The sequence below is a fragment of the Sus scrofa genome, chromosome 6 (assembly GCF_054392235.1).
Source record: "Sus scrofa isolate SSC_HxYL_T2T_F1_AM1 chromosome 6, Sscrofa_HxYL_maternal_Yorkshire_Landrace_v2.0, whole genome shotgun sequence".
Lineage (NCBI taxonomy): Eukaryota > Metazoa > Chordata > Mammalia > Artiodactyla > Suidae > Sus > Sus scrofa.
The window spans coordinates 12,841,028-12,853,921 of NC_139388.1; the positions used below are offsets into that span (position 1 = coordinate 12,841,028).

At 46.1% G+C, this 12,894-nt stretch overlaps 1 protein-coding gene across 15 annotated transcripts in view; it reads left to right on the forward strand.

Moving 5' to 3' along the window:
- ADAT1 (adenosine deaminase tRNA specific 1) overlaps window positions 1–12,894 on the forward strand; it is a 33,183-nt gene that overhangs the window by 7,682 nt on the left and 12,607 nt on the right. For all 15 annotated transcript variants that reach the window (XM_084959563.1, XM_021093768.2, XM_005664336.4 and 12 more), the window contains 3 exons: window positions 1,482–2,085; window positions 4,155–4,300; window positions 5,322–5,421. In XM_084959563.1, coding sequence (XP_084815689.1) covers window positions 1,482–2,085; window positions 4,155–4,300; window positions 5,322–5,421 — 850 coding nt within the window. The remainder of the gene's footprint in view (window positions 1–1,481; window positions 2,086–4,154; window positions 4,301–5,321; window positions 5,422–12,894) is intronic.

Sequence of the window (12,894 nt, forward strand, 5' to 3'; positions counted from 1 at the left end):
CTGACTGAGAGTCTTTTCCGTGAAGATGTGCACGTAAACCTCCAAGATGGAGAAATTGTGAGCATTATTTGCCAAACTCATTCAACTATGAAATCAACCACCCACTTTTGTTTTCCAAGGCATCTGATGGGATAACATTGCACAAAAGGCACTTGGGAAACCTCGCTCATTTTAATCCAGAGGTTCTCAACTCAGGGCGATTTTGCTCCCCGGGGGACGTTTGGCAAGCTCTGCAGACGTTTTGGTGTCACATGCAGTGGGGGGATCTAGAAGGCAGAGACCAGGGAGGCTGCCCAACATCGTGTAATAGACAGGACAGTCCCCGTGGCAAGAATTACCTGGCCCAAAATGTCAGTGTGGAGGTTGAGAAACCTGGTCTAAACCAGTGTTTCCAAAACTTCCTGTGATAAGAATCACCTGGGATTTTTGTTAAACTGTTCAGTTTTCAAGACTTCTCCCCCTGGGAGAGTCGAACTCACTGGGTCTTGGATGAGGTCTTTGGCAACAGCCCCACAGGATTCTTTTTTTTTTTTTTTCTTTTTACAGCCACACCTGCAGCATATGGAAGTTTTCAGGCTAAGGGTCAAATCAGAGATGCAGCTGGGATCTCTGCCATAGCCACGGCAATACTGGATCCAAGCTGCACCTGCGACCGACCTGGCAGCTCTCAACAAAACTGGATCCTTAACCCACTGAACAAGGCCAGGGATTGAACCTGCATCCTTACAGAGACAATATCAGGTCCTTAACCCACTGAGCCACAGCAGGAACTCTGAGAGGAAATTTGTCTATTTTTTATATACATACACACACACACATATATATATTTTTTGCTTTTTAGGGCACCCAAGGCATATGGAAGTTCCCAGGCTAGGGGTCAAATGGAGCTATAGCTGCCAATCTACACCACAGCCACAGCCACATGAGATCCAAGCTGTGACCTATACCACAGCTCACAGCAATGCTGAATCCTTAACCCACTGATCAGGGCCAGAGTTTGAAACCACATCTTTATTGAAACTGGTTGGATTCTTAGCCAGCTGAGCCACAATGGGAACTCCAAAATCTGTATTTCTTTCTTTTTTTTTTTAAATTTTATTTATTTATTTTTATTTATTTATTTATTTATTTTTGTCTTTTTGCCTTTTCTAGGGCCACTCCCATGGCATATGGAGGTTCCCAGGCTAGGGGTCGAATCGGAGCTGTAGCCGCCAGCCTACGCCAGAGCCACAGCAACACAGGATCGGAGCCGCGTCTGCGACCTACACCACAGCTCACAGCAACACCAGATCCTTAACCCACTGAGCAAGATCAGGGATTGAACCTGCAACCTCATGGTTCCTAGTCAGATTTGTTAACCACTGCACCACGACGGGAACTCCCAAAATCTGTATTTCTAACGAGTTCCCAGGGGATACCGATGTGGCTGGTCTGGGGGCCACTTGGAGAACCACTGGTTTAAGGGGTTTCTTCTCGTGCAGGTGGCGATGCCTCCATCATTCCAATGCTTGAGTCTGAAGATCAGCCTTGCTGTCCTGTCAGCAGAGATTGGGCCAATAACCCATCAGCAGAAGCCAATAATAACCTAAAAGCCCCCGAAGGTAAAAGGAAATGTGAAGACCCAGATAGTCCTGGGACCAAAAAGACGAGGCTTGAGCCGGGGCCTCCTGATGGTATGACTCACCATCAGAGTTTTGACTATCAGGAAAGTGGCCCAGTCCCACCAGATGTCAACAGCTCTCATCTCACTGCAGAGGAACTGGCCACCGTCCCTGGAATGGCCCACAGTGGTGCCAAAGTGGTGGACATTTACAGAACTGGAGCTAAGTGTGTGCCTGGAGAAGCTGGTGACTTGGGAGGGCCTGGTGCTGCGTATCACCAGGTAGGGCTGCTCCGCATGAAGCCAGGCCGAGGAGACAGGACTTGCTCCATGTCCTGCAGTGACAAGTTGGCACGGTGGAACGTTCTTGGATGCCAAGGGGCACTGCTGATGCACTTCCTGGAAGAGCCTGTCTACCTGTCAGCCGTGGTCATTGGGAAGTGCCCGTACAGCCAGGAGGCCATGCAGAGAGCACTGATTAGAAGGTAAGAGAGCAGGGAGGGAAGTCTCTCCAAGAAGCAGTCTGAGCATTTGTCCAAAAAGCCTTGGACAGAAGCTCCCACTGGGGCACAGTGGGAACGAATCTGACTAGTATCCACGAAGATGCAGGTTTGACCCCTGTCCTCGCTCAGTGAGTGGGTTAAGGATCCGGCGTTGCCATGAGCTATGGTGTAGGTCGCAGACGCAGCTCAGATCTGGCATTGCTGTGGCTGTGGTGTGGGCTGGCAGCTGTAGCTCCAATTCGACCCCTAGCCTGGGAACTTCATATGCTTCAAGTGGGGCCCTAAAAAGCACACACAAAAAAAGTCTTGGACACACATGCATATATACATACAAAGACTTGAGAACTGTCATAAGGAAATAATTAAGTGCTGAAATATTTAGCTTTGAGTGAACTTATTTAAAAAAAAGAGAGGACAAAGAAAAAAAAAAGAAATGATTAGCAATAGAAGATTGTGATTTTTTGGTTTGTTTGGTTTTTTTTGGCCAAACCTGAAGCATGTGGAAGTTCCTGGGCCAGGGATGGAACCATCGCCACAGCATCAACCCAAGCCGCTGCAGTGACCACACTGGATTCCCAACCCACTGCACCACAAGAAAACTTCAACAATTGTGATTTTTGTTACAACTAATATTGATGAATATATAACATGGGAAGAAAGATGCTCATTGAGTTCCCTTTGTGGCTCAGTGGTTAATGACTCCAACTAGGATCCATGAAGACTCGGGTTTGATCCCTGGCCTTGCTCAGTGGGTTAAGGATCCGACATTGCCATGAGCTGTGGTGCAGGTCACAGACGTGGCTGTGGTGTAGGCCGGCAGCTGTAGCTCCGATTTGACCCCTAGCTTGAGAACTTCCATATGCCGCAGGTGAGGGCCTAAAAAAAAATAAAAATAAATAAAAAATAATAATAAAAAAAAGATGCTCATAAAGAGCAATTTAGAAGATAAAATTAGTTCATTCTTGCCTTAAAGTATATGCACATAGAAAAACATTGTAGAAGGATACACACCAAGGTATTGATGGGATTACCTCTAACTTGTGGTGTTATGTGGTTTTCTCTTCTTTGTATGTACTCTATTTTCTAATTTTTATGCAGTGTGCATATATTACTATGTTTAAAAACCCTCCAACATTAGTGTTGAAGTGTGATCTCCCTGAAGAAGGGCAGCCAAACCTGATTAATGCTGTAGTAACGTAGGGCAGAATTAGCCGTAGCCTGGAGAAGCCCGTGGGCCCTTGTCACATATACTGCTCCTAAAGCAACTCTAGGAAGCAGCCCCGGGATATGACCCGGAATTAGTAGAAATATCCACATAAAAATTGTACACAAGGAGTTCCCGCTGTGGCACAGCAGTTTAAGGATCCAGCATTGTCACCACAGTGGCTCAGATCACTGCTATGACATGGGTTCAGTCCCTGGCCCTGGAATTTCCACATGCCTTGGCCACAAAAAAAAGGTGTGAATTTTATGGTATATAAACTATATACCAATAAAGATGTTAAGGGGTAAAAAGGCAACCCTAGGCAATGTGCCCAAGACATTTTCTCTGTTTTCCATGTTTTCCTGATTCTGACACTTTTAAGTTGTTGTCGGCTCAGTTGTACCTCTATTTCTTGTTGGCATCTGGTTTGTATGAAATATCCAAGAGAAAAATATGAAGCTTTTATATTATAGGATAATTCTGGTTTCTGGCATGATTGAGGGATTCCCTAGGAAGCAGATCCCAACAGGTTCTACTTAAGGTTTTCAAATCTTTCAAAGGCAGTACAAGGAATGGAGTTTGGTGTTAAAGTCCCTAAGGGATGGTGATTCGGTTCATAGTTGCCACTTTAAGGTGATGGCAGGGCCCTTCCTCCAGCCATAGGGGTCAGCTAGATTCTGTTCTGTCTCCACATTCTGTGCCATCCGCCCCTTAAATAACTAAGTCCACACACCTCCGAAGGCCTTTGCCTCCCCCTGAGACGTGGATGGCGGTGCGGTCCACAGTCCTCAGTACTCTCTTTCTTGCGGAACGAACCTCACCTGCGTGCATTTCCCCTCACATTTAGGTGTCGGACCATCTCGGCTTTACCCAAAGGCTTTGGAGTTCAAGAAGTGAAAATACAGCAGTCAGATATACTATTTGAACAAAGCCGCTGTGCGGTGCAGGCAAAAAAGGCTGACAGCTCAGGCCGACTTGTTCCTTGTGGGGCAGGTAAGGGATCCGGGTTCCACTTGTCCTGGAGTAACTTGTCCCTAGGAGGGGCTGCCTCCTCCCAGCCTGGGAAGGCAGTTTATCGCCCGAGCGGTCAATAGTGTGGGTTCAGGAGACACCCACGCTGGGTCAAGTTCATGCTCTATGTGACCCTTGGCACCTTGTCCTCTCTTAGCCTCAGTCTCTTCACCTTCAGGTAAGAATATCATTTATTCCTCAGGGTTGTTATGAAGGTTAAATGAGAAACCCTGTTTCATGCATGTGCTATGTGTCCACCATGTAAACGCGTGGTGACCGTTAGCTATGATGATGATGATGGTGAATCATGAACTACTTTTACTGTTGTGCTCTGGAGGCCAGGCAGCAGCAGCCACTGTCTCTGACGTCATAACCAGCTCTCACAGTCTGCAGAGATAGGAAAATATTTTTATTAAAATATCTCTGACAGGAGTTCCCATCATGGCTCAGTGGTTAACGAATCCAACTAGGAACCATGAGGTTGTGGGTTCGATCCCTGGCCTTGCTCAGTGGGTTAAGGCTCCGGTGTTGCCGAGAGCTGTGGTGTAGGTTGCAGATGCGGCTCGGATCCCGAATTGTTGTGGCTCTGGTGTAGGCCGGCAGCTACAGCTCCGATTAGACCCCTAGCCTGGGAACCTCCATGTGCCACGGGAGTGGCCCCAGAAAAGGCAGAAAAACAAAAAAATAAATAAATAAATAAAATACCTCTGACGGGAGTTCCTGGCATGGCGCAGCGGAAACAAATCCAACTAGGAACCATGAGGTTATGGGTTCGATCCCTGGCCTCACTCAGTGTTGCCTTGAGCTGTGGTGTATGTCACAGGCATAGCTTGGATCCAGCGTTGTTGTGGCTGTGATTATAGGCTGGCACCTATATCTCCGATTCGACCCCTAGCCTGGGAACCTCCATGTGCCATGGGTGTGACCCTAAAAAGACACAAGGCCAAAAAAAAACCAAAAAACCTCTGACGTTACTTAACCTCAGAATCTTATCTTTTCATAGCCATCAGCTGGAGCGCAGTTCCTGAGCAGCCTTTGGATGTCACTGCCAATGGTTTTCCACAGGGAACAACAAAGAAAGCAATCGGAAGCCCTCAGGCCAGGTACAGCATGCTGGGGCAGAGGGAGACGGGGGCTGTGCTCACGCCTCACCCTGCAAAAAGAAACCTCACGCCTGTTAGAAGCCACTCCCCATCACCTTCTCCAGCCCTTGCCATCCACAGATCTATTCTAGAATTTGACTACATGAAATGATACAAAAGGTGGCTTATTTCACTCTGCATAAGGTTTTCAAGGTTCATCCATGTTGTATCATGGATCACTCCCTCATTCCTGAATTCCAGTGGGTGGATATACCAGTTTTTTATCCATTCATCCATCGACGGGCATTTGGGTCATCGAACGTTTTGGCTGATGTGAATAATAACGCTGCTATGAACATTCATAGACAAGCTTTTGGGTGGACGTGTGTGTTTGTAGTTCTCTTGGGTATACCTAGGAGTGGGATTTCTGGGTCACAGGATAACTAACTTGGGAGGAACTGCCAAACTGTTGACATAACATCTGTAACATTTTAAACTCCCGTCAACAATGTGTGAGTGCTTCAGTTATCCACACCCTTTCCGACATTTGTCATTGTAATCATTCTCCTGGGTGAGAAGTGCGTCGTGTGATTTTGATTTGCATTTCCCTGAGAACTAATGATCTTGAGCATCTTTTCCTGTACTTATTGGGCATTTGTATATCTCTTTTTTTTCTTTTGTCTTTTTGCTATTTCTTGGGCCGCTCCCTCGGCATATGGAGGTTCCCAGGCTAGGGGTCCAATCGGAGCTGTAGCCACCGGCCTACGCCAGAGCCACAGCAACGCGGGATCCGAGCCGCGTCTGCAACCTACACCACAGCTCATGGCAACGCCGGATCGTTAACCCACTGAGCAAGGGCAGGGATTGAACCCGCAACCTCATGGTTCCTGGTCGGATTCGTTAACCACTGCGCCACGACGGGAACCCCTCTTTTTTTTTTTTTTTTGGCCGCACCTATAGCATATGAAAATTCCCAGGTCAGCTATTAAATCTGAGTCTCCACAGAGATAGTGCCATTATCCTTAACCCACTGCACCACAGCAGGAACTCCCTGTATATCTTCTTTAAAGAAATATATATTCAGATCCTTTGCCCCCCTCCCTTTTTTCTTGTGGCACCCTCAGCAGGCAGAAGTTCTCGGGCCGGGGATCTTACCCACACCACAGCAGCAAACTAAACTAGAGCAGTGACAATACTGGATCCTTAACCTGCTGAGCTGCCAGAGAACTCTCCTTTGCCCATTATTTATTTATTTATTTATTTATTTATTCTTTTTACTGCCACACCTGCAGCATATGGGAGACTCCTGGGCCAGGGGTCCAATCAGAGCTGCAGCTACAGGCCTATACCACAGCCATAGCAATACGGGATCCAGGCTGCACCTATGACCTGCACCACAGCTTGCAGCAATGCCAGATCCTCAACCCACAGAACAAGGCCAGAGATTGAACCTGCATCTTTATGGACACTAGTCAGTTTCATTACAATTGAGCCACAGCAGGAACTCCTGACTTTTTCTTGTTGATTTGTAAGATTTCTTTGTATTTTCTGCTTTTGAGTCCTTTGTCAGAGATACATTTGCAAATATTTTCTCCAAATCTGTGGGTTATCTTTTCTTTTTTTCTTTTCTTTCCTCTTTTTTTTTTTTTGTCTTTTTAGGGCCACACCACCTGAGGCAAATGAAGTTTCCCAGGCTAGGGGTTAAATCAGAGCTGTAGCCACTGGCCTATACCATAGCCACAGCAATGCCAGATCTGAGCCGCATCTGCAACCTATACCACAGGTCATAGCAACTCTGGCTCCTTAACCCATTGAGCAAGGCCAAGGATTGAACCTGCCTCCTCGTAGATACTAGTCAGATTTGGTTCCACTGAGCCACAATAGGAACTCCTGTCTTTTCATTTTTTTTTTTAGGTCCGAACCCACAGCATATGGAAGTTCCCAGGTCACGGGTTGAATCCGAACTGCATCTGCTGGCCTACACCAGAGCCAAAACAATGAGGGATCCAAGCTGCGTCTGCAACCTACAGCACAGCTCTTGCCAACACCAGATCCCCAAGCCACTGAGTGAGGCCAGGGATCAAACTTGCATCCTCACGGATCCTAGTTGGATTCTCTTCTGCTGCGCCACAAAGGGAACTCCAATCTTTTCATTTTTGGAAAGTGTCTTTAAAGCAGAAGAGTTTTATTTTGCTGTATTTTTTTATTTTTTATTTTTTATTTTTTGCTTTTTAGGGCCTCACCTGTGGCATGTGGAGGTTCCCAAGCTAGGGGTCAGATTTGAGCTACAGCTGACGGCCTACACCACAGCAATCTGGGCCAAGTCTGCGACCTACACCACAGCTCATGACAGCGCCAGATCTTTGACCGACTGATCGAGGCCAGGGATTGAACTTGCAACCTCATGGTTCCTACTTGGATTTGTTTCCGCTGTGCCACAATGGGAACTCCAAGCACAAGAGTTTTAAATTTTAGAGTTCCCGTTGTGATTCAGAAGGTTAAGAACCCGACCTAGTATCCATGAGGCTGAGGGTTCAATCCCTGACCTTGCTCAGTGGGTTAAGGATCCGGCATTGTCACAGCTGCAGCTGAGGTCACAAGTGCAGCTTGGTTCTGATCCCTGGCCCAGGGAACTCCATGTATCACAGGGCGGCCAAAAGAAAGAAAGAAATGTTCATCTTGCCCACTCTGCTCTTCCCTCCTAGTGAGCCGCAGGAGGTCTGCAGTAGCCGGGGGCGGGCCAGGCTGTGGGCTAGCAGCCTCTCCACCAGAGGGATTTCCTACGCAGTCTGAATTAAACTGCCTCTCAGTGACTGTTGTAGGACCCCCACAATTTCCAGGTAGTTCCTTTCACTCTACGTTGCTTTTCCATTTCTTTATTATCCCCCTATAACAAGTTTTGTTGTTAAGTTCTCTTGTAGCACTGCGGGTTAAGGGTCCAGCATTATCGCTGCTGTGGCACGGGTTCAGTCCCTGACCCAGGAATTCCTGTGTGCCTTGGGTGCGGCGGGAAAAAAAAAAAAGTTTTATTCTTCACAACCACTAACCGGGTTCGAATAGCCTAGACAGCAGACCTAGCCTGCTTCCCGGTGGCTTAGCTGTTGAATGAGTAAAATTTGGGGGTAGAGATTTTTTTTAACCAGTTTTTCCCCAAGAGCCTCCTGGCTTCAGGCCACCGTCTGCATCTCTCAGGGGACCAGCCCTTAGCCACTGGCCCGGATGTGTAAGCAGGACAGGTCACAGGGGACAGGGACCACATTTCCTGCTGAGCTGTGCCTCTGCTGTCAGCGACAGGCTAGCAGCAGTTCATACTGGCCCCACCCCCTGACTGTGGCTTCACTTTGCTGCTTTGCTCAGGTCTAAATGCTCTTCACTATGAACCTACATCCTCTTTAACCTTGAAAGCCCAGCTCAGTTACTACTGCTTTCTGGCTCAAAATTACCATCTTCTCCGTAGATTCCCCAAGTGCTGTTTTCCAGCCTGTCCCGATATGGCAATGCTTTCTGTGCGATTAGGAGTCCCCCAAGTTCTCACTCTGGGTCTCTCTCCAATTATGCAGGTAACTTGAACAAGTCCAGTAGGTCTTTGGGCCCCACCGTGTTCATATCTGTAAACGAAGGATGTTGGGGTAGATGATCTGAGGTCTCTGACACGTGATTGTCTCTCCACTTATTTTGTCTTTTTGTCCTTTTTAGGGCTGCTCCCGCGGCATATGGAGGTTCCCAGGCTAGGGGTTGAATTGGAGCTGTAGCCACCAGCCTACGCCAGAGCCAGAGCAATGCCAGATCTGAGCCACATCTGCAACCTACACCACAGCTCACGGCAACACCAGATCCTTAACCCACTGAGCGAGGCCAGGGATGGAACCCACAACCTTATGGTTCCTAGTCAGATTCACTTCCGCTGTACCACGACGGAAACTTCTTGTTTCTCCATTTAGAAGGCAGACTCCTTATAGGAGGAAGGGCATGGTGGAAATAGCAGAGGCTTGGCAGTTCAAGGAAACCACTGTCTAATTCCTAGCTACCTTTCCCCCCAAGCTGTGTGAACTTGGGCACAGTACATTACCTCTCTGAGGAACTATACAGCAGGGGTAATTCAGAATGTCTACCGCACAGGAGTGTTGTGAGAGTTGAATGAGGGCGTGTATCTAACATGGTGCAGGGCTTGCAGTAGACATCTCATTAAGATAGATTTCGGAGTTCCTATCATGGCGCAGCGGAAACGAACCTGACTAGGAACCATGAGGTTGTGGGTTCGATCCCTGGCCTCGCTCAGTGGGTTAAGCATCCGGTGTTGCCGTGAGCTGTGGTGTAGGTCACGGATGTGGCTCAGATCTGGCGTTGCTGTGGCTGTGGCGTAGGCCAGCAGCTGTAGCTCCGATTCTGCCTCTAGCCTGGGAAACCTCCATATGCCGCGGGTGTGGCCCTAAAAAGCAAAATTAATTAATTAATTAATTTAATTACTGGTGCAACACTCAAAGGTAATATTTTATTTAAGTCTTTATGTTTATTACAAACAACAAGATAATAACAGGAATCAGATGAAGGACCCCCATTTTCAAGATGCTTAATTTTACCTTTTGCCCTAAACTGGTGAATCTTTTTCAATTCTCTTTGCCCTGAAGAGGCAAATCCTCTTCCCATCTGGCGAAATACCAGAGCATCCTGGAAAGGTTATTACATGCCTCGTTGGATTATAAAAGAGGAAGGTAAGAGATTAAAAAAAAAAAATCTAGGAGTTCCCATCATGGCGCTGCGGAAACGAATCTGACCAGGAAAGATGAGGTTGCAGATTTGATCCCTGGCTCTCTCTGTGGGTTAAGAATCCAGCGTTGCCGTGAGCTGTGGTGTAGGTCACCAAGACAGCTTAGATCTGGCATTGCTGTGGCTGTGGTGCTGTAGGCCGGCAGCTATAGCTCCAGTTAGACCCCTAGCCTGGGAACTTCCATAAGCCTCAGGTGCGGCCCTGAAAAGCAAAAAAAAAAAAAAAAAAAAACCTTAAAAATTAAGAAATTTTTTAAAAATCTAGGAGTTTCTTTTGGTGCAGCAGGTTAAGGATCTGATGTTGTTGCAGCAGTGGCTGAAGTTACTCCTGTGGCACAAGTTTGATGCCTGGCTAGGGAATTTCCATGTGCTGTGGGTGTGGCAAAAAAAAAAATGCAAAATCTCAGTGTGTCAAAGTATGTAAGAATAAAGGCAGGAATAGACCGAAATGTAAATGTATAATCTTTAAAAAACTATGTATCTCTGTGTATAGCTTTCCTTGCTCTTTGATGCACAAACCAGCAGTGTTAACCAACTCATCAGGAAAAATCTAACATCTAAAAATGTAATCCTCACTGCTAAAAGGAACCAGGGCTCATTGGAGCACAGCATCTAGCAGCCACCAAGATTATTGTGCTCCACAGATGACATTAGTCGTTATTTTTGGATGTCCCTCTGACAGAGGAATTACTAGTATGGTCACTCGGTTATGCTGTTGACAAGTCTCGAGAAGGGTCTTACTTCTGTGGAGGGAGCTCTTCTCCAGCAGAGGAGAGATTCCCAGTGTGTCTTTATAGCTACAACACCTTACCCTTACTCGTGAAATGACTTACACCAAAAGCATTCACACGAGAAAGTGCCGTTTTCAGACGGCATGTACAGATCTGGTCTCAAGAAGCTGTTAAAGTCTCTATCACTGATGGCTCCTTACAGTGACACTAGAGGCTTTGACATTCCACCACCTGTTGGTGGTGAATACAGTCCATTTGGCTCCTTGCATTGAGGTGTAAGTGATACGTTCCTTTAATGAACCTGGAGCGGATCCCATTTCCAGGATACAGATCATGACATGGTTGGTTGCTAAAGCTTCTTGTTCTTACGAATGAAATGCTTTGATACACTTCAGGAAGGTTGTGGGATGATAAGAGCCAAGTCTTCTCTCCTTGATGCACATCCGTGACCACTGGGTTACAGCAAACATCTCAATCCTTTGGTGACCACCCATTGGCTAGGTTTCACTGATATTGAACTGTCAGATTGTTTTGTTCCTGAGTAATGGTTTTCTCATTTAAACACTTGCCCAGTGTTTTGGTTCTATAGTTTTGTTAGTTCATTTTCAGTTCAAGGGGATTGATATCTCAAACTAACATTTCTTACTTCAGCTTTAGCTGCAAGTCTTTATTAGTTTAATCAGGCCACTTTGTTAATTGAGTGGAAAAAAATATGAGTACTTTGAGCTGCAAGGATTTCATGTATCTAACATCTTTCTCATCCACCTGCAATGACCCAACGCATGGTTATGTATAAAAAAGGCTCTCAGGTCCAATACAAGCTCCCTGTCAGAGAAACTCATTTTATTTTCTACTCTTTTAGAAAAAGAAACTATAGGAGTTCCCATCATGACGCAGCGGAAACAAATCTGACTAGGAACCATGAGGTTGCGGGTTCGATCCCTGGGCTCACTCAGTGGGTTAAGGATCCGGCTTTGCCCTGAGATGTGGTGTGGGTCACAGATGCGATTCGAGTCTGGAGTTGCTGTAGCTGTGGTGTAGGCCGGCAGCTATATCTCTGATTCGACCCCTAGCCTGGGAACCTCCCTATGCTGTGGGTACGGCCCTAAAAAAAAAAAAAAAAGACAGAAAAAGAAACTATAGTAATTTTTTTGGAATCTACATGTTTTAAGAGAACACATATCAAGGAGTCCCCACTGTCCCACAGTGGCTTAAATAGCCAGTGTTGCTGAAGCTGTGGCATACGTCACAGCCACGGCTTAGATTAAATCCCTGGCCCAGGAACTTCTATATGCAACAGGTGAGGCCAAAGAAAAAGTGAACACATATCAAATCTAGAATATATGTTTTGGAGTTCCCATCATGGCTCAGTGGTTAACAAATCCAACTAGGAACCAAGAGGTTGCGGGTTCGATCCCTGGCCTTGCTCAGTGGGTTAAGGATCTGGTGTTGCCGTGAACTGTGGTGTAGGTTGCAGACTCGGCTCGGATCCTGCGTTTCTGTGGCTGTGGCGTAGGCCAGCAGCTACAGCTCCGATTAGACCCCTAGCCTGGGAATCTCCGTATGCCGTGGGTTTGGCCCAAGAAATGGCAAAAAGACAAAAAAAAAAAAAGAATGTATATTTTAATACATAATATACATTTACATATTTATTATATAATAGCATAATTTATATATTATATAATAGTATATAGTGTAGATTAATATTACATAATAGTGTAATACTGTGTTGTAAATATATAATATTATATCATAATTTATAATATATATTTAAAGTCTATTTCAGTTCTATTTCATTGGTCTGTTTGTTTATCCTTGTGCCAAAACCATACTCTTTCCCCCACCCCACTTGTTACAGCCACACACCCACGGCATATGGGAACTCCCAAAACCAAACTGTTATTAACTGTAGTTTTATAATAAGATGGTATCTGTTAGGGAAAGTCCCCTTGCCTTGTCTTTCAACAGTGTCTTGACTTTTCTTGGACTTTAAATC